The 25,729-nt window shown below is 53.7% G+C and overlaps 2 protein-coding genes across 2 annotated transcripts in view; one reads left to right on the forward strand and one right to left on the reverse strand.

Annotated features, from left to right (window-relative positions):
- The window catches only part of HCFC1 (host cell factor C1), a 57,994-nt gene extending 56,576 nt beyond the window's left edge, over positions 1–1,418 (forward strand). The window contains 1 exon segment of the mRNA XM_060253202.1: positions 1,210–1,418. Coding sequence (XP_060109185.1) covers positions 1,210–1,249 — 40 coding nt within the window. The 3' untranslated portion in view covers positions 1,250–1,418.
- Positions 1,419–2,607: 1,189 nt separating this feature from the next.
- LOC132581685 (ras-related protein Rab-7a-like) overlaps positions 2,608–25,729 on the reverse strand; it is a 29,738-nt gene continuing 6,616 nt past the window's right edge. Inside the window, exons 2-6 of the mRNA XM_060253063.1 lie at positions 21,138–21,212; positions 13,607–13,733; positions 10,984–11,202; positions 9,819–9,944; positions 2,608–3,269 (exon numbers count right to left, since the gene is read on the reverse strand). Of these exons, the coding sequence (XP_060109046.1) occupies positions 3,180–3,269; positions 9,819–9,944; positions 10,984–11,202; positions 13,607–13,733; positions 21,138–21,212 (637 nt within the window). The 3' untranslated portion in view covers positions 2,608–3,179. The remainder of the gene's footprint in view (positions 3,270–9,818; positions 9,945–10,983; positions 11,203–13,606; positions 13,734–21,137; positions 21,213–25,729) is intronic.

Below are 25,729 nucleotides of genomic sequence, written 5' to 3' on the forward strand. Positions count from 1 at the left end.
TGCTGTAGTGCATTTGTAAGATTGGCCAAACTCGCTTAGTTTAAAAGACACACAGAATAAACTTCAGATGCTTGAGAGCCGCAAGACATGAAAGTCAGATGTTTGAGAGCCGCAAGAGAAGAAGGAAAGGCAAATAGATAGGAGAGGTGAAAAGAAAGCAACTTTAACTTTAAATGCCATCTCCAAGCCAGCTGATGTGTCCGGTAGCACCGGGTGGAGGCCGTAAGAGCCACACCATATGTGTGAAAGAGCCACATGTGGCTCCCGAGCCACAGTTTGGCCACCCCTGGTGTAGAGCATTCTGCATTTTTCAGGACTGGGAGCCATGCTGTGTTCATTTTTTAAACTTCCTTCCTGTTGAAACTGTGTTTGTTTACGGATTTCAGTGGCTTCCCTGTGTAATCTAACGTGGTAATTGGATGTGTTGTTCCAGCATTACAGCATCTTGGAACAAGACACAGTGTCCTGTTTGAGATAGGCTACGTTCAGCCACTGCTGATTTTTCAGGTTGGCCAAGTCTGCAGTGTCTTTCACGTTCTTTTATTCTCGTCTGGATGCCACGTTGCGTGGTCCCGATGCAAACCTGTCCACAACTGCAGGGTCTGTGGTGTACTCCTGCAGAAGTGAAGGGGGTCTTTTACAGATCGTAGCATCTGTTGCATTTTGCTGGTGGGTTTGAACACTGCTTGTAGGTTGTGTTTCTTCGTAAGCTTTCCCATCTGATCCGTGATTCCTTTGACATATGGCAAAACCCCCTTTTATGGAGAGCCGCAAGATACAATTGTTTGAAAGCCACGAGAGAGGGATAAAAGGTGGAAAGAAAGCAAATAGATGGGAAGGGGGAGGGAGAGGTGGCAAGAAAGCCGCATTAACTCTGAATGCTTCTTCAAGCCGGCTGACAGGGCGGTGGGAGCTCCAAGAGCCACATAATATTTGCCCACACAATGTTGCCCGAGCCACAGTTTGCCTGCCCTTGATTTAGTTCCATTGTTGGGAGCGTTGACTCTGGGAAACTCACCTGAAAAACTTGTCTCCAAAGGTTCTACTGGACTCAGATCTTGCTCACAGGAGTAGAAGTTTTCATTGCTGGCTGGCTGGATGGGGTCCTTCCCATTTCCCAGCAGAGGAGGTGGAAATTTGTTTAGGAAAAGATTTCAAGGCACTGGACCTCATTGTCCCTTCTCTCTCTCTCTCTCTCCCCCCTTCTAGGAAAACCGCTCCAAAGAAGCCCAAGGCAGAAGGACAGTGAAGGGCGTCCCCCCCCCCAGCTGTCCCCCCTCCTGCCTGCTCTGCAGCTTCCGCCTGAACCTCGCCCACCCCCCAGTCGATCACTCCTGCGCGTGGAGGGAAGATGGCACACCGCCGAAAGCACATTTCACACACTGTGGGGCTGGACGATCAGGGGCGGGGCGGGGGGCAACGCTGAGGCTTGCGTGAGAGAGCCTCTCTCTCTTCTCCCCCCGGGGGGGGCATCGCTGTACCACACCCCTCCCTCTGCCACGGGAAGGGGAGAGAAGGAACGGAGTCTCTCCCCCGGCCCGTTACTGCCCCGGTGGACTCTGATACGTTCGGGGTGGGTGTGGAGGGGGGGGCAGTTTGTTATCGGGGGGGGCTGTTGGGGGGTATTTTTTACAAGTTGCAGTTACAGGAATGAAGTTTTTGTATTCCCCAGCATCCTGTGTGTTGGGGGTGGGTGGGAGAGCCTCTTCCTCCACCCCTCCAGTTCTTGCCTCTGTACAAACCCCCTTTACCTCCCGTTTAGTTTTTAGTGTCTTTTGAGTTGGGTCATTGCAAGGTGGGGTGGGGGGGGGAAGAGGGGGGGGGATACGATGTGGTCGGACCACAAATGCAGCTACTCTGAACATTTCGGGGGGGAGGGAGGTGGGAAACGCGTGGCTTCTTCGACAGCACCTGTCCTAACGCTTAGCCGGGGGCCACTTTTGGCTCCGGAGCACCCGCCGCTTCTGTGACCCCCCCCCCAGGGATGTGGCCGAGCCCCCTCCTCTTTTCAGCACAAGCCTGCGCCCCCTTTTCTCTTCCCTCCTCTGAGCCACCAAGGTGGTAGTTTCAAGGCAGTTTTATCTTGCCGCTCCTCCCCCTGGTTTTGTATAAAACGTTTTTTTTTTTAGGGGTTTTGTTTTGTTTTTTAAAGAAAAGTCAGTGACGGCAGCGGTGGCATCACTTGGCCCACCGGGAGGGTGGGGGGAGGTGGAGAAGGCTGCAAGAGGTTACGTTGGACTTACAACAGAGCAGGGATATTGATCCCGTGTTGGGCGCACACCTCCTTTTGCTCCGGTTGCCTCTCCCAAGACATTCCACAGAGGGGAAGGGAGTGATGGTGTCGGGGGGGGGGGGGGGGACTTAAGAGCCAAGGTCTGGGTTCCCATAAAGTGAGCTCCCATTGGTGCACATAAAATGGCTGCCATCGTCCCCCACCGTCAAGGAGAGCGGCAGATAAAACCCCTCCCAGTCAAAATACCAGGTGCAACTCCTCCTGCCTTCCCACCCCCACCCCTCCGCAACTTGCTCTGTACCCCGGTCTTTTGTATTATAGTGTATTTCGCTGTGTTCTCTCCCCCCCGTCCAGACCCGAAGATTTCTCAAGCCTTTCTCCTACCTCTTAGCCAGTTTATTTTCCATTTGAGACAGGAACGGCCTTCATAGGAGTTCCCCACGGCTGTCCCCTTCCCCCTCGCCCCCCCAGTGCTGCGTATCTGTCGTTTTTGTGCTAATTTGAACAATTAAAGACCTTTTTTTTTTTGGAGACGAGACTTTGTTTTTATGCAACCGTTTCTCTCCGTTCCCCCACCCTTCCTTTGGCCCTCAGCGGACGAGTCTTTTCTTCAGTTATTGCTCTCGGCGTGGCCGTTTCTCCTACAGGGAAGGACGTGGGACCAAAAGGCAGATTTCATTTCCAACAGGGGAGGGGGACCAGGTGGTCTGCTGTCCGTCTCCCCAATGTACCAATCTGCCTCTTCTTCCGGGAGAGCAACGGTCTCGTCGCGGCGGGCAAAGGGGAGGCGATCCCGCAAGCTGCGTCCAGGGCTGCACTGTGGCCTTGCCAAATGTCCATCGGGCCGAGCATGACCGTAGCGGCACCCCACGGTCTTCAAGCGACACGGAGGAGCCATCTTGAAGCGCAGCACAGGACAGCACGTCCCCATCCACCTTTGGGGTCCTTAGCAGCCACACCGCTCCCGGGGCGCCCCTTCCGGCTGCCTGGTCTCAAGATGAACAGAGTCCAGCTGAGGAGGCTCAAGGGTCTTGCGCTTGGGGGGGGGGGAGAGAAAAAGATGTTTAGCCTGGAAAGGAGGCAGCTGAGAAGCGATAGGATCACCATCTTCAAGTCCTTGAAGGGCTGTCCTAGAGGAGGGTGTGGAATTGTTTTCTGTGGCCCTGGAAGGTAGGACCAGAACCAAGGGGTTGAAATTAAGTTTCCGGCTCAACATGAGGAAGAACTTCCTGACCGTTAGAGCGGTTCCTCAGTGGAACAGGCTTCCTCGGGAGGTGGTGGGCTCTCCTTCCTTGGAGGTTTTTAAGCAGAGGCTAGATGGCCCTCTGACAGCAATGAAGATCCTGTGAATTTAGGGGGAGGGATTTGTGAGTTTAGAACGGTTCCTCAGTGGAACAGGCTTCCTCCTTGGGAGGTGGGGGGCTCTCCCTCGGAGGTTTTTCAACAGAGGCTGGATGGCCCTCTTACAGCAACACTCATCCTGTGAATTTAGAGGGAGGTGTTTGTGAGTTTAGAGCGGTTCCTCAGTGGAACAGGCTTCCTCAGGAGGTGGTGGGCTCTCCTTCCTTGGAGGTTTTTAAACAGAGGCTAGATGGCCATCTGACAGCAATGAAGATCCTATGAATTTAGGGGGGAGGTGTTTGTGAGTTTCCTGCATTGTGCGGGGGGTTGGACTAGATGACCCTGGAGGTCCCTTCCAACTCTGTGGCGGTCCCTTCCAATTCTGTGATTCTGTGAAATTAAATCAAAAAAGTTTCCAGTTCAACATTAGGAGGAACTTCCTGACTGTTAGAGGGGTTCCTCATTGGAACAGGCTTCCTCGGGAGGTGGTGGGCTCTCCTTCCTTGGAGGTTTTTCAACAGAGGCTGGATGACCCTCTGACAGCAATGAAGATCCTGTGAATTTAGGGGGAGGCATTTCCTGCATTGTGCAGGGGGTTGGACTACATGACCCTGGAGGTCTCTTCCAACTCTATGATTCTATGTAAGTCAGCGGGCACAAGTAGTGCGGCCCTGCCTGCTGAACCCCCTGCCCTCCCTCCGCAGTGCTGTGCTCTGTCCCGCCCCCGCCTGCCCACTGAGAGGAGCATGCTGCAACAAGGATTGGCCCCACCAGCTTCGAGGCGGCCAGCATTCGAGAGTTCTTTGAAGAGAGGATTGGAAGAGGCTTCTCCCCTGTCCTTTCCGGAACTGGAAGTGAGGGGGGGAGCAAAGCCTCCTCCAGCTCTCTCTTCAAAGCACACTCAGATGCCGGCTGCATCGAAGCTGGTAGAGCTGATCCTCATCGCGCTTCTCTTATCGGGGGGGGGGGGGGTGCGGAGCGCAGCGGAAGGGAGGGAGGCAAATTTAGGTGTTTGTCTTGGGCACCGGGAAGAGGGGAGCCCAATTCAGCACCATCCCTCCCGGCGCCCTAGGGAGCCACCTAGTTTGCCTAGTGGGCAAGCCAGCCCTGAGCCCAAGCCAAGGCAACTACAGGAAACGCAGAAGAGCTTGAAGACTTCTGCAATGTACAGAGCAGGGTTCCCCGACGCAGTGCCTTGCTATGGTTGCCAGGTCTGACTCAAATATCTGGGGGCTTTGGGAGTGGAGCCAGGAACAAGGGTGTGCCAAGCACGACTGAACTCCAAAGGAAGTTCTGTGGCCATCGCATTTAAAGGGATCACACACCTTTTGAATGCCTTCCCTTCGCTGGAAATAATGGTGTCATGAGCCCTGAGGAGGAGGAGCTGGAAGGGTTAACAGACCTGGAAGAGTTGACAGCCAGTTCGTCAGCTGAACAAACAGCAGTTGGCCCATCAATCACTCTCCAGGCACCAGTGTCAGCTGTTGACCATCAAGCTCCCCTCCTCCCATCTCAAGAGTTCGAAGCAGGCTCCGGAAAGAACTTTCAGACCAAAGACATGAGGCACGCTGATGCTTCAGATCTCTCAGCCCTGAGTTCTAGCAGAGTCACTGCCACCCAGGGAGCAGGCTGATTGAGACTCCCATATAGCTCCCACCCAGGACCTGGTAACCTTGTGGAAACAGCAAGTCTATTCTCTGGCTTGCATCCACGCTCATTCCTGATCCTGACCTACCTGATTTCCTTGGCACCCTGACCTTTTGGCTTTTGGACACTGACTTCTGATTCCAGTTTGTGATTCTGCATTGGTGACTTGGCTCCTACTTGACTTCCTGGACTTTGACCTTTGGCCTGCCTGCACCTTGGGAACGTGACAGATTGCTTCCACACCCACACACTCACTCCACAAGATGTATGAGGAGGCAAGCGGAGGCTCTGGGCAGCTAGCAGCCTTGCTCGCTCAGGTACAGCACCTCACTCAAATGGTGGCTCACCTGCAACAGCAGCAGCAAGCCACTGTCATTGGCCCACCCAAGTGCCCAGTGCTTCCCCCAGAGAAATTCACTGGGAAGGTTTAGGAATTTCCTGCATTCCTGGCACAGTGCAAATTGTATATTGAATTACGGGCCAGAGACTTCCCCAACGACAAGACCAAGGTATGCGTCATTGTCAGCTTCTTAAAGGGACAGGCAGCTAAATGGGCTACCCCCTTGCTTCTATCCCCATCACCATTGCTGACTGACTATCAGGGCGGTAACCTTTGCTAACCCCCGGCAAGCAGCCACCGCCAATCGGAAGATCCGGACCCTGAAGCAGGGTAGGGACTCAGTTTCCCAGTACTCCACTGAGTTCAAGCTTCTGGCCCAAGACATGGCCTGGAATGAGGCTGCCCTCATGGACCAGTATACGGAGGGGCTGGCTGACGAAGTCCTTGATGAGCTGGCACGAGTAGACTGACCGGCCACACTGCAAGGGCTAATCACGCTGTGTCTCCGCATCAATGGCCACCTGGAAAGCCGCCGCCAAGCGCAAAGCAGCACCCGTCCCTCTCAGCTGCCTCACCACCCAATGACGGTGATAACCCTGGTGCACACCAGTCCCGAGACTGATGACCCTGAGCCCATGCAACTTGGGGCTGCACGGCTGCGGCTCACCCCCGAGGAAAAAGCACAGCGCTGCTCACAGAATCTCTGCCTCTACTGGAGAGCCGGGGCGCTTCTCCAGCTGCCCTGCCAAGCGCACCCAGTCCAGTACCGTGCCACCACCGCCAGTAAAAGACCAGCCCCAAGTCTGAGTGGACCCCCCGACTTGGGGCACCTAGCCGGGTCCCCTGAGCCCTACGTTACGTGACCAGGGCCCGTTCCTCGTACCGGTCACACTCGGCTTGCCAGACAGGCGCTGGCTGTTCATATACACCATGGTCAACTCTGGGGCCGCCTGCTGCTTCGTCAACGTGGCCTTTGTGAAGCAACAACAGATCCCGGTGCAGGACAAAGTCTCCCCCGACCTGGTCAAAGCCATCGACGGGCGCCTCCTCCGCTCCGGTCCGGTGACCCAGGAGACCCACCTGGTCACACTCCGAATCCAACACCATCACGAACAAGTACAATTCGATGTTGCTTGCATGCCCCGCTTTCCCCTCATTCTGGGACTCTCCTGGCTCGTAAAGCATAACCCCCTCGTGGACTGGGCACAGGGAAAGCTAAGTTTCAAGGATCCTTGTCCTCACCAGGCCCAGTCGGCCACCCTGGCCGCCGGCCTGGCTTCTGGTCCTCTACTTCCCCCGGCCTACACAGACTTTGCCAATGTCATTGAGGAATAGGGGGCCGAGCAGCTCCTCCCGCACCAGCCTTATGACTGTGTCATCAATTTGGTACCGGGGCACCCCTGCCATGGGGCGGCTCTACCCCCTGTCCGAACCAGAGCTAGCAGCCCTGTGGGACTTCCTCGCCAAAAACCTGGGTTTCATCCGGCCATCCACGTCCCTGCTGTCCACCCCTGTTCTCTTTATCAAAAAGAAAGGCAGCGACCTCCGGCCCTGCAATGACTACCGGGCCATGAACAAAATCACCGTCCAGGACCGCTACCCTTTGCCACTAATTCCAGAACTACTGGATCGCCTTAAGAGGGCCCAGCACTATACCAAGCTAGATCTCCGGGGTGCGTACAACTTGGTGTGGATCCGCACAGGAGATAAATGGAAGATGGCTTTCGAGACCCGCTATGGCCAGTACGAGTATCTCTTGATGCCCTTCGGCCTGACCTGCGCCCCTGCCGTCTTCCAAAGGCTGATGAACAACATCTTCTGTGACCTGCTCGATCGCTTTGTGATCATTTATTTAGATGACATTTTAATTTATTCCCAAAGCCCCGCCCAGCACGCAGGGCACGTCCGCCAGGTCCTGCAACGCCTGCGCGAGCATTGTCTCTATGCCAAGCTAGAGAAGTGTGCCTTCAACTTAACAGCAGTCGAGTTCCTTGGCCACATCGTCTCACCCCGTGGGACTCGGATGGACCCGAACACAGGCAAGGCGGTCCTGACCTGGCAGACGCAGCGGAACCACAAGGACGTACAGCGGTTCCTTGGCTTTTCCAGTTATTACCGCCAGTTCATCCCTGCTTATGCCGACGTGACCACGCCTTTGACCCAGCTCCTCCAGCCCAAAGAGCCATTTCACTGGACTCCAGAGGCAGACCATGCCTCCACCCCCCCTGAAAACCTGCTTCACCACCGAGCCACTCCTGCATTACCCAGATCCGCAGCTGCCGTTCACAGTAGAGACTGACGCCTCCAGCGTGGCCCTCGGCGCAGTGTTATCCCAGTGGGAGGACCCCCTCCCAGCTGCAACGGAGGAGACCCAAACTGGGCTCAACCTTGCACCCTCGGTCTTCGCTGCCACCACAACTCACCCGACCTTGGCTGCAGACATCCAGGCCAGCCAGGCCCAATACCCCTGGACTCAGCAACGCCTCCTGGAAGTGCAAAACGGCCCGGTCGGGGACCCCTCTACCCGCCAAAGTCTCCTCTTGCACCATGGGCGCCTATACATGCCTCCGGGGCCCCTCCAGGCCGACGTGCTCCACCTGATCCATGACTCCCCTCCTGCGAGGCACTTCAGCCAACACAAGACCCTGTACCTGCTCACACGGGAGTTCTGGTGGTCTTGCATCCGTGCTGACGTGGCCCGCTATGTCGGTTCCTGTGAGGTCTGCCGGCGGGCCAAGGATGTACCAGGCAAGCCCCCAGCGCTTTTGCATCCCCTACCCACGCCTGCAAGACCCTGGGACACCGTCTCCGTAGACTTTATCACTGAGCTCTCCAGGTCCACGGGGCACACCTGAATCCTTGGACCTCTTCACCAGGCTAAAGACGCCTACAAGACAGCTGCTGACCGAAAGCTATAGGTGGGGCCCCCACTGAAGCCTGGGGACCACGTCTGGCTCTCCATCCGTTACCTGCGTCGGCCTGGCCGGTCTCGCAAGCTGGACCCTCGCTTTGCAGGCCCTTAACTGATCACAGACCAAATCAACCCCATTGCTTTCCAGCTACAGCTGCTGGCCACCCTCCGCATCTACCCGGTCTTCCACTGGTCCCTCCTTGTTCCTGCTACACCACCGGATCCCATCCGACCACCACCTCCAGCACCGCCGCCTCCTGTCCTGGTCGATGACGAGGAGGAATACGAGGTCCACCAGCTCCTGGACTTCTGAATCCACCACGGGGACCTCCAGTACCTCATGGACTGGGAAGGCTATGGCCCCAAGGACCATTCATGGAAACCCACAGACAAGCTACACGTCCCTGACCTCATGCAGCAGTTCCACACGGCCTACCCTGACCGGCCTGGCCCATCTGTGTGGGGGGATCCTGCGGGGGGAATACTATCATGAGCCCTAACGAGGAGGAGCTGGAAGGGTTAACAGACCTGGAAGAGTTGCCAGCCAATTCCTCAGCTGAACAGACGCTGGCCCATCAATCACTCTCCAGGAACCAGTGTCAGCTGTTGACTGATCAATCTCCTCCAAGCTGTCCTCCTCCCACCTCAAGAGTTCGAAGCAGGCTCCGGAAAGAACTTTCGGAGCGAAGACATGAGGCACGCCGATGCTTCAGATCTCTCAGCCCTGAGTTCTAGCAGAGTCACTGATTGAGACTCCCATATAGCTCCCACCCAGGACCTGGTAACCTTGTGGAAGCAACAAGTCTATTATCTGGCTTGCATCCACGCTCCTTCCTGATTCCTGACCTGCTTGATTTCCTTGGCACCCTGACCTTTTGGCTTTTGGAGATTGACTTCTGATTCCAGTTTGTGATTCTGCATTGGTGACTTGGCTCCTGCTTGACTTCTTGGACTTTGACCTTGGACTGGATTTGGACGCCTGCCTGCCTGCACCCGGAGAACGTGACAGGGGGCTCCTTTTGGGGCTCAATTCTGGGCCCCTGGATCCAATCTTTTTGAAACTTGGGAGGGTGTTTTAAGGAGAGGCGCCGGATGCTGTGCTGCAAATTTGGTGCCTCTACCCCAAAAAACAGCCCCGCCAATACCCATGGATCAATTCTCCATTATATCCTATGGGATATAATAGGGAATCGTGGAGTGCCCAACAGATAGTTCCCTCCCCCCCCCCTGCCACTTTCTGATGACTGAAGCAGGGGGGAGGGCTGCCCCCACCCGGGGTTTGGCAACGCGAGGCCAAGGATCCGACACCCCCTCAAATCAATTCAAAGATAAAGGCTGCCTCTTACGCTTCTCAGGACGGCCCGCACGGCCCACTCAAAGACCTCCTGGACGTTGGTGGCAACCTTGGCGCTGGTCTCGAAGTATTCTGCTTTGTGAAGCCGGCTCCACTCTTCCCCTTGCTCTGGCGACACCTAGACAAAGAGCGCTCGTGTACAGGCGGCACTCCTCAGAGCTCCTCCGTTCTCCCAGGGCCCACACCAGGGGTGGCCAAACTGCGGCTCGGGAGCCAGATGGGGCCTTTTTACACATATTGTGTGCCTCTCAAACCTCCCGTTGCCCTGTTTTCCTTCCTTCCATCCAGCCAGGTGTAGTGGTTAAGTGCGTGGACTCTTATCTGGGAGAACCAGGTCTGATTCCCCACTCCTCCCCTTGCAGCTGCTGGAATGGCCTTGGGTCAGCCATAGCTCTCTTATCTGGGAGAACCAGGTCTGATTCCCCCCTCCTCCCCTTGCAGCTGCTGGAATGGCCTTGGGTCAGCCATAGCTCTCTTATCTGGGAGAACCAGGTCTGATTCCCCACTCCTCCCCTTGCAGCTGCTGGAATGGCCTTGGGTCAGCCATAGCTCTCTTATCTGGGAGAACCGGGTTTGATTCCCCACTCCTCCACTCGCAGCTGCTGGAATGGCCTTGGGTCAGCCAGAGCTCTCTTATCTGGGAGAACCAGGTCTGATTTCCCACTCCTCCCCTTGCAGCTGCTGGAATGGTCTTGGGTCAGCCATAGCTCTCTTATCTGGGAGAACCAGGTCTGATTCCCCATTCCTCTCACTTGCAGCTGGTGGAATGGCCTTGGGTGAGCCATAGCTATCGCAAGAGTTGTCCTTGAAAGGGCAGCTTCTGGGAGAACTCTCTCAGTCCCACCTTCCTCACAGGGGGGTGTCTGTTGCGGGGAGTGGAGGAGAAGAAGATATAAGAGATTGTAAACCGCTCTGATTCAGAGAGAAGAGCGGGGTATAAATCTGCAATCCCTTCCTTCCTTCTTTCCTACTCCCAAACGTCTGGCATTTATTCTATGTGACTTACATTAAGTAAGTTTGGTCACCCCTGGTCTAGAAACTTGGCCTTTTAAAATGTGTAGAAAGACAACTGGTCTCAGCGTCTTCCTCTCTGTATGTCTCAACACCGAGGGATACTTCAAGCCCCACCAGCCCCTTGCCTTGACCGGTAATCCCACCTCGCGGTTCTCCAAGTCCGTCTTGTTCCCGATGACGGCGATGGGGAAGGGCCCATCTTCCCCCGGCTCAATCTGCAGCAAGAGCTGCTTGTGCCATTTCTCCAGGCCTTCAAAGGAACTGGCCGACGTGACGTCGAAGACGAGGAAGCAGCAGTCCGACCCTCGGTACAGGGCCGTCCCCAGCGACTGGAACCTCTCTGTGCCAGCTGTGTCCCAGATCTAAAGGGTAGAGGAGAGGCTAAGAGTTTGGGAAGGGGCTGTGGCTTGGTGGTAGAGCCTCTGCTTGGCATGCAGAAGTTCCCAGGTTCAATCCCCAGCATCTCCAGTTAAAAGGACCAGGCAGGAGGTGATGGGAAAGGCTTTGACCTGAGACCCTGGCTCAGTGGCAGAGCCTCTGCTTGGCATGCAGAAGGTCCCAGGTTCAATCCCTGTCATCTCCAGTGAAAAGGACTGGGCAGGAGCTGATGAGAAAGACCATAACCTGAGACCCTGGCTCAGTGGTAGAGCCTCTGCTTGGCCACAAAGCTGCAATGTAGTGGCAACCAGTATTTTCAAATATGTTAGGCTGTGCAGCTGTAAATGTGAGACTTGCTGGCTGGATGCAAAATTCTGCTGGGGCCAGAGAGCAGACATAAAACTGGATGAGAAGGCTGCGGGAGACAAGATCGGGCGCGCTTGTGCACGTGTGTTCTCCCCCTGGGGCATTCTCTGCCATTTTACGGCCGTGTCTCCTAAGAGACGGGTGCCTGCAGGACCTTGCAGTTCTGCTCTAAAAGAGCTTTGCTTGATTTCTTTGGCAAAGGGCCAAGTTACTAGTCCTTGTCAAGGTATAGAGAGGCATAGAGTGCTTTAAACCGCGATAGGACAGATTCATGGAGGAGAGAGGTCTATCAGTGGCCCCGAGTCATGGTGACAAAAGGGGACCTCCGAATTCAGAGCGCACAAACCTCTGAATCCCAGTGTCAACGGGGAATCTCAGAGGGAGGAAATGCCGTTTGCCACTTTAGGGTCAGGTGGCAGGTTTTCTCCACCACCGAGGGATCTGGGAAGATTTAATTTAATCTTGCGATTTATACTCCACCGTATCCCGCAAGTGGGCTTTGGGCGGCTTACAACATTAAAAAACCTTACAGAAACATTCAACAAACCACATCCAGACGAGATAATACAATGACAGAATTAACAAAAACCATGATCTACGTCATTGGCAACAAGTCATAAACCACATATAGGCTGGTAGTATTCAGCATAAGAAAAAGACTGCAGATTTATACCCCGCCCTTCTCTCTGAATCAGTCTCAGAGCGGCTTACAATCTCCTGCATCTTCTCCCCCCACAACAGACACCCTGTGAGGCGGGTGGAGCTGAGAGGGCTCTCACAGCAGCTGCCCTTTCAAGGACAACCTCTGCCAGAGCTAAGGCTGACCCAAGGCCATTCCAGTAGCTGCAAGCGTAGGAGTAGGGAGTCAAACCCGGTTCTCCCGGATAAAGAGTACACACACTTAACCACTGAACTGGCTCTCTTATATTCTGCCCTATACTCTTGAGTCTCAGAGCAATCACAATCTCCTTTACCTTCCCCCCGCCCACAACAGACACTCTGTGAGGTGGGTGGGGCTGAGAGAGCTCTTCCAAAAGCTACCCTTTCAAGGACAACTCCTGCGAGAGCTATGGCTGACCCAAGGCCATTCCAGCAGCTGCAAGTGGAGGAGGGGGGAATCAAACTCGGTGAGGTGGGTGGGGCTGAGAGAGCTGTGACAGAAGCTGCCCTTTCAAGGACAACCTCTGCCAGAGCTATGGCTGACTCAAGGCCGTTCCAGCAGCTGCAAGCAGAGGAGGGGGGAATCAAACTCTGTGAGGTGGGTGGGGCTGAGAGAGCTGTGACAGAAGCTGCCCTTTCAAGGACAACCTCTGCCAGAGCTATGGCTGACCCAAGGCCATTCCAGCAGCTGCAAGTGGAGGAGTGGGGAATCAAACCCGGTTCTCCCAGATAAGAGTCCGCACACTTCACCACTACACCATACTGGCTCTCTGCCAAACATAAGCACCTAGACGGCAAGGTGCTAATAAGGTGCCAGGAGGAGCGATGACTTCAGAGGACACCCACTGGGTCAATTAAAAGCCTGGCGGAAAACCTCCATCTTACAGGCCCTGCAAAACTTCGATAAGAGGCTCTGCCACTGAGCCAGTCTCTCAGGTTAGAGAAGCCCTTTGCCAAAGAAAGCAAGCACAGCTCTTTATAGCAGAACTGCGAGTTGCTGCAGCCACCCATCTCTTAGGATTTTTGCACGTGTGCGTGGGTCATTTTCTGGGCTTGGCACAGGGGTCGGTGGGGTGGGGTGCAGGGGGGGAGGTACTTGTGCATTTCCTGCACTGTGCAGGGAGTTGGACTCGATGTCCCTGGATACCCCCCACGATTCTATGAATTCCCAAACTGCCTGGAGACTATAATAGGGCGAGCACCTTTGCTTACGTCCAAAAAGGGAACTCGGAATCAGGAACGAAATAAATAGCTCGGAAGGGGAAAGGGGAGGAGAGAGAAAACTTTTGCCGAGTTGGGTGGATCGCTTCCCGCCGGTTAGCGGGCGCCGCGGCCCCCAGGACGGCTTTGCTTCCGACCCACCTGCACCGTGATGGTCCGTCCGTCCACCGTGAGCTCTTTGCTGAGGAAATCGGCCCCGATGGTGGCTCGGTAGCGGCTGCTGAAGCGGTTGTTGACGTACTGGTTCATCAGGGCCGACTTGCCCACCCTGGAAGGAACGCAGCGGGATCAGCATCCGGTCTCCCCGCAGCCGTCCGTATGGCCCTCTCTGCCTGCCTTCTGCTGAAGCAGAACCGCACCAGAACTGAGCAGAATCCGGTAGCCCCTTTCGGACCAGCCGAGTTTTATTCAGAACGTCAGCTTTTGTGTGCTCTTGAGCACGCTTCATCAGACGGGAGGATGTCTTGAAGAGGGCATCGAGCACGCGAAAGCTTCCATTCCGGATAAAACTCGGTTGACTCTGTTTTGTTCTACTGCAGGGGTGGCCAAAGTGTGGTGCTGGAGAAGTCCCTCGGACTGCAAGAAGATCCAGTCAGTCAGTCCTAAGGGAAATCAACCCTGACTGTTCCCTGGAAGGTCAGATGATGAAGCTGAAACTCCAATCCTTTGGCCACCCAATGAGAAGGGAGCACTCCCTGGAGAAGACCCTGATGCTGGGAAAGACAGAAGGCAAAAGAAGGAGACAGCAAAAGAGGAGATGGCTGGACAGCGTTACTGATATAACAAACACAAATTTGAGCAGACTTCGAAGGATGATGGAAGATTCCCCCTATTCCTCCACTTGCAGCTGCTGGAAGGGCCTTGGGTCAGCCATAGATCTTGCAAGAGCTGTCTTTGAAAGGGCAGCTTTTGGAAGAGCTCTCTCAGCCCCCCTACCTCACAGGGTGTCTGTTGTGGGGGAGGGAGGTAAAGGAGATTGTGAGTAGCTCTGAGACTCTGTCCTTGAAAGGGCAGCTTCTGGGAGAGCTCTCTCAGAGGAATAGATGCTTTTGAGCTGTGGTGCTGGAGAAGAATCTTGAGAGTCCCTTAGACTGCAAGAAGATCCAATCAGTCAGTCCTAAGGGAAATCAACCCAGACTGTTCCCTGGAAGGTCAGATGCTGAAGCTGAAGCTCAAATCTTTTGGCCACTAGTTGAGAAGGGAGAACTCCCTGGAGAAGCCCCTGATGCTGGGAAAGACAGAAGGCAAAAGAAGAAGGGGACAGCAAAAGAGGAGATGGCCGGACAGCGTTACTGATGTCACAAACACGAATTTGAGCAGATTTCGAAGGATGGTGGAAGACGGGGGGGCCTGGCGTGACTTGGTCCATGGGGCTGCAAAGAGTCAGACTCGACTGTGCGACTGCACAACAACAACAAAACCACATGTGGCTCTTTCACACATATTGTGCGGCTCTCGGAAGCCCCCACTGCCCCACCGGCTGGCTTGGAGAAGGCATTTAAAGTCTCTTCAAAACACTGCCAAGCCCGCTGGAAGTTTGGAGAATGCAACTAAAGTTAAAGTTGCTTTCTTTCTTCCCTCTCTCCCCCCATCTATTTGCCTCCCGCCCTTCCTCGTGGCTCTCGAACATCTGATGTCCATATCTTGCGGCTCTGAAACATCTGACACTTATTCTATGTGGCTTTTAGGTGAAGCGAGTTTGGCCACGCCTGTTCTACTGCTTCAGACCAAGACCTGGATCTATCTGCATCCGAACTGGATAGGGCTGCCAACTCTGAGTTGGGAAATTCCTGGAGATTAGAGGGTGGAGCTTGGGATGAGGGGAGGGACTTCAGCAAGCTATAACGCAGGGGCAGCCAAACCTGTGGCTCTTTCACATATAGTGTATGGCTCTTGAAGCCCCCTTTGCCCCATTGGCTTGGAGAAGGCATATGTCAGCAGTTTGGAGAAGGCATTTAAGGTTAAAGTTGCTTTCTTTCCACCTCCCTCCCCCATCTATTTGCCTGCCTGCCTTCCAGTACACTAACATGCATCGTGTGGGCGCAGAAGGTTTTTGGTCTCTGTGCCAGGGGAGATTGTAGGCCACTCAGACTCTGCCCTTGAAAGGGCAGCTTCTGGGAAAGCTCTCTCAGCCTCATCTGCCTCACAGGGTGTCTGATGTGGGGGAGGAAGGGAAAGGAGATTGTAGGCCGCTCTGAGACTCTGTCCTTAAAAGGGCAGCTTCTGGGAGAGCTCTCTCAGCCCCACCCACCTCACAACAGGGTGTCTGTTGCAGGGGAGGAAGATAAAGGACATTGTGAGCCGCTCTGAGATTCAGAGTGGAGTGAGGGATACACATCCAATGTCATCACCTTCCTGCATCCCATCGCCTGATGCTCCCCAAAAGCAGGTGAAAGGGGGTCTCTACTCCCTTCCGCCTTCTCCACAGCTTTTTCTGAGCGACGGCTGCAACATCTCAGCCAGTCGCTTGAGGTCAGGTTCCTCTGGAGGGGCCTGCTGGAACTTCAGCAACAAAACTGAAGAATTTTTCAAAGTTCTGTTTTTTTGGGGGGGGGGGGGGAGTGAGGGTTGGAATCCTGGGAGGACCAGATTTGAGTATCCTGCCACAGACGCCAACCTTCACAGCGGCTATTTTCTCCTGCAGACCTGATCTCCGTAGTCTAGGAATCAGCGGGCATTTTGGGAGACCTCCAGACACCACCAGGAAGATGGCAACGATACTTTTCTGTCCCTGAAGGGGTGACTCACAAATAGGGCTGGTGAGGGCTTTTTTTCTGTGGCAGGAAATCCTTTGCCTATTAGGCCACACACCCCTGATGTAGCCAATCCTGCTGGAGCTTTATAGTAGGCCCTGCACTAAATAGCCCTGTAAGCTCCAGGAGGATTGGCTATATTGAGGGGGGGGGCGGGTTGCGGCCTAATAGGCAAAGGAGTTCCTGCTAAAAAAGCCCTCGGGTTGCCACAAGAGCTGATTTCTAGAGTACCGAGATCAGCTTCCCTGGAGAATATGGCTGCTTTGGAGGAAGAGGAAGAGAATGCAGATTTGTACCCCGCCCTTCTCTCTGAATCAGGGTCTCAGAGCGGCTTACAATCTCCTTTATCTTCCTCCCCCACAACAGACACCCTGTGAGGTGGGTGGAGCTGAAAGGGCTCTCCCAGAAGCTGCCCTTTCAAGGACAGAGTCTCAGAGCGGCCTACAATCTCCTTTCCCTTCCTCCCTGACAACAGACACCCTGTGAGGTGGACAGGGCTGAAAGGGCTCTCCCAGAAGCTGCCCTTTCAAGGACAGAGTCTCAGAGCGGCCTACAATCTCCTTTCCCTTCCTCCCTGACAACAGACACCCTGTGAGGTGGGCAGGGCTGAAAGGGCTCTCCCAGAAGCTGCCCTTTCAAGGACAGAGTCTCAGAGCGGCTTACAATCTCCTTTATCTTCCTCCCCCACAACAGACACCCTGTGAGGTGGGTGGGGTTGAGAGAGCTCTGACAGAAGCTGCCCTTTCAAGGACAACTCCTGCGAGAGCTATGGCTGACCCAAGGCCATGCCAGCAGCTGCAAGTGGAGGAGTGGGGAATCAAATAAGATAAGAGTCCGCACCCTGAACCACTACACCAAAGTTTGGTTTGCCATTGTCTTCCTCCGCAGAGCCTTCCTTGGTGGTCTGTCCAAGTATTTACCGTCCTTCGGTTCCAACTTGCGCCGACTCCAGCAAGGGGCTTTCAAGGCGAGCCAGAAACGGAGGTGGCTTCGCACGGCCCTCCTCCGCAGAGTCCTTCACGGCTGTCTCCCATCCAAGCACGGACCCCGCTGAGCTTCTGAGATCAGATGCAGTCGGGCTATACTATGCTGCCTCCCCCCTCCCTTGAGCAGGGACTTAATAGGATGTCGTTTACCAGGCACCTCCATACCACGAGAAGGGAGGGAAGGCCTGCTGTAGCCTGACCACGTAAGTTAAGCAACGTGGGGACTTGGATGGGAGCCCAAGAAGGAAGGCTCTGCAGAGGAAGGCGGTGGGGAACCACCACAACTTCTCCCTGGCCTTGAAAGCCCCTTGCTGGGGTCGCCATAAGTTGAAAGCTAAGCAGGGTCCGTACTTGGATGGGAGACCACCAAGGAAGGCTCTGCAGAGGGAGGCAACGGCCGACGGCCTCTGCTTCTCCCTTGCCTTGAAAGCCCCTTGCTGGGGTCACCAGAAGTCTAAGCTAAACAGGGTCAATTCTTCCATGGGAGACCACCAAGGACGGCTCTGCAGAGGAAGGCGATGGCCGACGGCCTCTGCTTCTCCCTTGCCTTGAAAGCCCCTTGCTGGGGTCACCAGAAGCCTAAGCTAAACAGGGTCAATTCTTCCATGGGAGATCACCAAGGACGGCTCTGCAGAGGAAGGCCATGGCCAACCACCTCTGCTTCTCCCTTGCCTTGAAAGCCCCTTGCTGGGGTCACCAGAAGTCTAAGCTAAACAGGGTCAATTCTTCCATGGGAGACCACCAAGGACGGCTCTGCAGAGGAAGGCGATGGCCGACGGCCTCTGCTTCTCCCTTGCCTTGAAAGCCCCTTGCTGGGGTCACCAGAAGCCTAAGCTAAACAGGGTCAATTCTTCCATGGGAGACCACCAAGGACGGCTCTGCAGAGGAAGGCCGTGGCCAACCACCTCTGCTTCTCCCTTGCCTTGAAAGCCCCTTGCTGGGGTCACCAGAAGTCTAAGCTAAACAGGGTCAATTCTTCCATGGGAGACCACCAAGGACGGCTCTGCAGAGGAAGGCCGTGGCCAACCACCTCTGCTTCTCCCTTGCCTTGAAAGCCCCTTGCTGGGGTCACCAGAAGTCTAAGCTAAACAGGGTCAGTACTTGGATGGGAGACCACCAAGGAAGGCTCTGCAGAGGCAGGCAATGGCCGACGGCCTCTGCTTCTCCCTCGCCTTGAAAGCCCCTTGCTGGGGTCACCATAAGCCTAAACTAAACAGGGTCAATTCTTCCATGGGAGACCACCAAGGACGGCTCTGCAGAGGAAGGCCATGGCCAACCACCTCTGCTTCTCACTTGCATGAAAAGTCCCTCGCTGGGGTCACTAGAAGTTGGACGCTAAGCAGGGTCGGTTCTTGGATGGGAGACGAGCAAAGACATCTCTCTGCTTCTCCTTTGCCTGGAGAGTCCCTTGCCGGGGTCACCAGAATTGGAGGCTAAGCAGGGTCAGTGCTTGGGTGGGAGACCACCAAGGAAGGCTCTGCAGAGGCAAGCAACGGCAGACCACCTCTGCTTTGTGCTTGCCTTGAAAGCCCCTTGCTGTGGCCGCCATAAATTGAAAGCTAAGCAAGGTAAGTACTTGGAAGGGAGACCACCAAGGACGGCTCTGCAGAGGCAAGCAATGGCAGAGCACTTCTGTTTCTTGCTTGTCTTGAGTGACCCTTGCTGGGCCCGCCATAAATTGAAAGCTAAGCAGGGTTGGGACCAGTGTTCCCTCTAAGCTGGTCGCCGCACCTCAAAAGGATATTATAGCATTGGAGAAAGTTCAGAAAAGGGCAACTAGAATGATTAAAGGGCTGGAACACTTTCCCTATGAAGAAAGGTTGAAACGCTAAGGGCTCTTTAGCTTGGAGAAACGTCGACTGAGGGGTGATATGATAGGGGTTTACAAGATAATGCATGGGATGGAGAAAGTAGAGAAAGAAGTACTTTTCTCCCTTTCTCACAATACAAGAACTCGTGGGCATTCAATGAAATTGCTGAGCAGTCAGGTTAAAATGGATAAAAGGAAGTCCTTCTTCACCCAAAGGGTGATTAACATGTGGAATTCACTGCCACAGGAGGTGATGGCGGCCACAAGCATGGCCACCTTCAAGAGGGGGTTAGATAAAAATATGGAGCACAGGTCCATCAGTGGCTATTAGCCACAGTGTGTGTGTGTGTGTGTGTATATTTGGCCGCTGTGTGACACAGAATGTTGGACGGGATGGGCCATTGGCCTGATCTAACATGGCTTCTCTTATGTTCTTATGTGACACAGAGTGTTGGACTGGATGGGCCATTGGCCTGATCCAACAGGGCTTCTCTTATGTTCTTATGAGACACAGAATGTTGGACTGGATGGGCCATTGGCCTGATCTAACATGGCTTCTCTTATGTTCTTATGTGACACAGAGTGTTGGACTGGATGGGCCATTGGCCTGATCCAACAGGGCTTCTCTTATGTTCTTATGAGACACAGAATGTTGGACTGGGTGGGCCACTGGCCTGATCTAACATGGCTTCTCTTATGTTCTTATGTGACACAGAGTGTTGGACTGGATGGGCCATTGGCCTGATCCAACAGGGCTTCTCTTATGTTCTTATGAGACACAGAATGTTGGACTGGATGGGCCACTGGCCTGATCTAACATGGCTTCTCTTATGTTCTTATGAGACACAGAATGTTGGACTGGATGGGCCATTGGCCTGATCTAACATGGCTTCTCTTATGTTCTTATGTGACACAGAGTGTTGGACTGGATGGGCCATTGGCCTGATCCAACAGGGCTTCTCTTATGTTCTTATGAGACACAGAATGTTGGACTGGGTGGGCCACTGGCCTGATCTAACATGGCTTCTCTTATGTTCTTATGTGACACAGAGTGTTGGACTGGATGGGCCATTGGCCTGATCCAACAGGGCTTCTCTTATGTTCTTATGAGACACAGAATGTTGGACTGGATGGGCCATTGGCCTGATCTAACATGGCTTCTCTTATGTTTTATGTTCTTAAGCTGAATTAGCGTGAGCAGCCTCTAGCTCACATATTTTTGTCTTAGCTCAGGAAGGAGGGCCCCCAGAGCAGGGTTCCCTCCAAGCTGAGTGAGCAATGTGTGAGCTAGCTCACAGGTTTTTAGCCTCCAGCTCACACATTAGCACCGGAAGGAGGACCCCAGAGCACAATAATTTATGCAGGAGCTCACAACGTTAATGCCAGGAGCTCACAACTTCAATGCCAGTAAAAAAAGGTCAAGGTCGTCCCCTGTGCAAGCACCAGTCATTTCCGACTCTGGGGTGATGTCGCATCGCAACGTCGCTGCAGATTTTTTTTATGGGGTGGTTTGGCGTTGCCTTCCCCGGTCATCTACACTTTCCTCCCCCCCTCCCCAGCAAGCTGGGGGCTCATTTGACCGACCTCGGAAGGATGGAAGGCTGAGTCAACCGCGAGCCGGCTACCTGAACCAGCTTCCGCCGGGATCGAACTCAGGTCGTGAGCAGAGAGCTCCGACTGCAGCACTGCCGCTTGACCGCGCCGCGGGGCTCTTTAACGCCAGCAGCTCACCGAGTAGAATGTTTTGCTCCCAAGACTCTGCAGCTTCGAGGAAACGCTGGTTGGAACTTGGGATGGTCCCACGGCAGACCACCAAGGACGGCTCTGCGGAGGAAGGCCATGGCCGGCCACCTCGCCTCCCTTGCCCCGGAGAGCCGCGGGGCTCTCGCAGAAACTCTCCTGCGCCCTGGACCCACCCCCCACCCCCCACTCCCCGCCTTCAGCTTCCCGGCAGCAGCAGGTGGCTCCCCCGCCCCATAAGCAAGCAAACCCCGGGCCGCCGCCTTTCCGGAGCCTCGCAAGGAGGAAGCTGCTGGCCTGCTCGGGGGAAGGGAGGGAGAGAAGTGGGGCTCCCTCTCCCCCCTCGCAGCCCCTCTCCACCGCACCCCCCCCCCTTTACTCACCCGGAATTCCCGATCAGCAGGATCTTGAGATGCGAACGTCTGAACATGACGCGCCGTGGGCGCCTGCGCCAGAACCTGGGCAAAGAAGACGCGCGTCAAGGAGGAGGACGAGGCGGCCCAGGCCCGGCTCCTGCATTCCTGCAAGACTTATCGGCGTTGCAGCCGGCCCGGCCGGAGGGAGGGAGGTGTGGTGGGGCCGCCCCCTTGCAGCTCAGCCCCGGAGGGAGGGGAGGAAAGAGGGCTGCGAAGGCCCGGCCCGCCCCCGGCTCAGGCAGGCCTTGCCTTGGAAGCCTCCCGCAAGAAGAGAAGGAAGGAAGCCGGCCCCGACGGGCGGGCGTGCCTCTGAACAGGTGCAGAGTGCCCCCGGAAGGAACCAGGTCAACCCAGGGGCGGAAGAAGAAGATTTTGGATTTATATCTCGCCCTATACTCTGAATCTCAGAGTCTCAGAGCGGTCACAATCTCCTCTACCTTCCCCCCCCTCCCACAACAAACACCCTGTGAGGTGGGTGGGGCTGGAGAGGGCTCTCACAGCAGCTGCCCTTTCAAGGACAACCTTTGCTGACCCGAGGCCATCTCAGCAGGTGCAAGTGGAGGAGTGGGGAATCAAACCTGGTTCTCCCAGATAAGAGTCCGCACACTTCACCACTACACCAAATTGGCTCTAAAAATATTGGCAGCCGGGAGACATCAGGGCCCCCACCCCCCATAACTTATAAGGCTATCGTTTCATTTTTGTAAGGAAAAAAATAATAATAAAATTTTCAAAAGAATACATAAGTGGAAAAAAGGTACAATTAAAACTTTTGTGAAATAAATAAATATATGCTTGTAATAGCAGTGTACTTATCTTGTACATATAGCAGTATACAGGAGATACTAAAGGTAAATACAGATTGCATTTTCTCCAGGGGAGCTGGTATCTCTGCCAGCGGGAGATCCCCAGGCCCCACCTGGAGGCTGGCAACCCTAAATACAACGTAAATTGTAGTTGCATTACGGTAATAATACTGGAACTTCTATTATATTTTCAAGCTACTAAAAGGGTCTTAGTGGACCATACGCTGAACATGAGTCAACAGTGTGATGCGGTGGCTAAAAAGGCAAATGCAATTTTGGGCTGTATCAACAGGAGTATAGTGTCCAGATCACGCGATGGGATGGTATCGCTTCACTCTGCTCTGGTAAGACCTCACCTGGAGTATTGTGTTCAGTTTTGGGCACCACATTTTAAGAAGGATATAGACAAGCTGGAACGGGTCCAGAGGAGGGCGACGAAGATGGTGAGGGGTCTGGAGACCAAGTCCTATGAGAAACGGTTGAAGGAGCTGGGGATGTTTAGCCTGGAGAGGAGGCGGCTGAGGTGATAGGATCACCATCTTCAAGTCCTTGAAGGGCTGTCCTATAGAGGATGGTGTGGAATTGTTTTCTGTGGCCCGGGAAGGTAGGACCACAACCAATGGGTTGAAATTAAATCAAAAGAGTTTCCGGCTCAACATTAGGAAGAACTTCCTGACCGTTAGAGCGATTCCTCAGTGGAACAGGCTTCCTCGGGAGGTGGTGGGCTCTCCTTCCTTGGAGGTTTTTCAACAGAGGCTGGATGACAATGAGGATCCTGTGAATTTAGGGGGAGGCGTTTGTGAGTTTCCTGCATTGTGCAGGGGGTTGGACTAGATGACCCTAGAGGTCCCTTCCAACTCTATGATTCATTCATATTTTTGACATAGTCTAATGTTTAAGGGGGTCCACTTCATCAGGGGCCCACTCGCCATCGGGCAAGCAGACACCCTGGCCAGTCCACCACTGGGACAGCCTGCTTCGTCGCCCTAGAGTCAGGCTGGAGGTGGAATGGAACAAAAGAGGAGATGGCTGGACAGCGTTACTGATGTAACAAACACGAATTTGAGCAGACTTTGGAGGATGGTGGACGACAGGAGGGCCTGGTGTGACTTGGTCCGTGGGGTCGCAAAGAGTCAGACTCGACTGTGCGACTGAACAACAACAACCATTTTGTTCCCTTCCACCCGCAAAGAGTTTGGATGCACCATCTTGCATAGCAAATGTCCATGGGCCTCTTCTGTTGCATGTACCTGCAAGTCATGCATCCACAGCCCATTCACGCAGCAACATGAAAACAAGCGAACGAGCCTTTTGCCACAGACTTGCATCTTTTATAGACAAACTGATTCACGATGCCAGCAGCTTTCTGGAGCTGCACCCTCCTTCCCCACTCTGTGGTCCAGAGTTATTGCATCAATTACTATGATAGACGCAGAGTTTGGTTGGGTCACCGTGTTGGTCTGAAGCGACAGAAGAAAAGTTTGAGTCCAGGGTTACCTTGGTGTAGCGGTGAAGTGCGCGGACTCTTATCTGGGAGAACCGAGTTTGATTCCCCACTCCTCCACTTGCAGCTGTTGGAATAGCCTTGGGTCAGCCATAGCTCTCGTAGGAGTTGTCCTTGAAAGGGCAGCTGCTGCAAGAGCTCTCTCAGCCCTACCCACCTCACAGGGTGTCTGTTGTGGGTGAGGGGAAGGTAAAGGAAATTGTGACCGCTCTCAGAGTATATATAAATCCAATATAATAATCTTCTTCTTCCTGACAAAGATTTGGGTCAATCCGGGTGGACAACCGTGGTCGGTCTGAAGCAATAAAGTAAGAAGAAGAAGAAGATATTGGATTTATATCCTGCCCTCCACTCCGAAGAGTCTCAGAGCGGCTCACAATCTCCTTTCCCTTCCTCCCCCACAACAGACACCCTGTGAGGTAGATGAAGATATTGGATTTATATCCCGCCCTCCACTCCGAAGAGTCTCAGAGTGGCTCGCAATCTCCTTTCCCTTCCTCCCCCACAACAGACACCCTGTGAGGTAGATGAAGATATTGGATTTATATCCCGCCCTCCACTCCGAAGAGTCTCAGAGCGGCTCACAATCTCCTTTACTTCCTCCCCCACAACAGACACCCTGTGAGGTAGATGAAGATATTGGATTTATACCCCGCCCTCCACTCCGAAGAGTCTCAGAGCTGCTCACAATCTCCTTTCCCTTCCTCCCCCGCAACAGACACCCTGTGAGGTAGATGAAGATATTGGATTTATATCCCGCCCTCCACTCCAAAGAGTCTCAGAGAGGCTCACAATCTCCTTTCCCTTCCTCCCCCGCAACAGACACCCTGTGAGGTAGATGAAGATATTGGATTTATATCCCGCCCTCCACTCCGAAGAGTCTCAGAGCTGCTCACAATCTCCTTTCCCTTCCTCCCCCGCAACAGACACCCTGTGAGGTAGATGAAGATATTGGATTTATATCCCGCCCTCCACTCCAAAGAGTCTCAGAGAGGCTCACAATCTCCTTTCCCTTCCTCTCCCACAACAGACACCCTGTGAGGTGGGTGGGGCTGAGAGGGCTCTCACAGCAGCTGCCCTTTCAAGGACAACCTCTACGGGAACTATGGCTGACCCAAGGCCATTCCAGCAGGTGCAAGTGGAGGAGTGGGGAATCAAACCCGGTTCTCCCAGATAAGAGTCCGCACACTGAACTCTAAAGAAGGAAGTAAGAGTCCAGTGGCACCTTTAAGACCAACAAAGTTTTATTCAAGGTATAAGCTTTTGTGTGTTACACACACACTTCAGATACAAGGAAATGGGGGGGGGGCATTCAGATTTATAGACAGGATTGGGGGGGAGATTAATTAGCACATAACACAATTTAGACCAAGGGTGGCCAGAATTGCTTAATGTAAAGAGCCACGTTGAATAACTGTCATAAGCTTTGAGAGCCGCAGGATGGATGGATGGACAGAAGGAAGGGAGATGGGGGGAGAGGTGGAAAGAAAGCAATTTCAAATGCGTTCTCCAAGCCACCAGCTGGCGTGGCTTGGAGGAGTGATTTAAAGAGAGAAGTGCCTTCTCCAAGCTGGCCTACTGGGCAGCGGGGGGCTTCAAGAGCCACACAATGTTATGTGAAAGAGCCACAATTGGCCATCCCGGTCTATACATTTTGAGACAAAGCAGGGATTGATAAGCCTTTTATCACAGACAGATAAAAAGGTATAAGCTTTCATGGGCATGCAGATATTGAAACGCTTGCCTAAAAGACAAAACATATAGAAACACTTGCATAAAAGATGTTAGAGAACTCCGCTCTCTGTCTCAGCCTCAGGAGACAGATCCAAGAGGGCAATGGATTCCTCTTTTAGCTGTATTGACATGCTCACATAGGGATGTTGGCTGTTTGTCTCATCGAATATACAAACCTATCTTCCACTATATTTTAATGTATTTTTCTCCTTATGGCAAACTATATATATGTGACATTTTAAAAGGTAAATTAGTTGGATGGGAAAAAATTCTGAAAAAGAAATGCCCTCGTTTTGACCGAGGCTTCCAACAATATAGTGATTAACAGACCTTCTCACATTTTGAAATGTTCCTTTCTCACGCTCATGCGACCCGGATCAAAGGTTTGCTCAATTTGTTAATTTCACTATTATGTCATTGGATCTTAAATTTGTACCATTTTGCATTCTAAACCACTGCCTACCAGCTATATGCAGCTCTCCTCAATGTACGTGATTCCTCGTCTGATGAAGTGT

Source organism: Heteronotia binoei, chromosome 13 (assembly GCF_032191835.1).
Source record: "Heteronotia binoei isolate CCM8104 ecotype False Entrance Well chromosome 13, APGP_CSIRO_Hbin_v1, whole genome shotgun sequence".
NCBI lineage: Eukaryota > Metazoa > Chordata > Lepidosauria > Squamata > Gekkonidae > Heteronotia > Heteronotia binoei.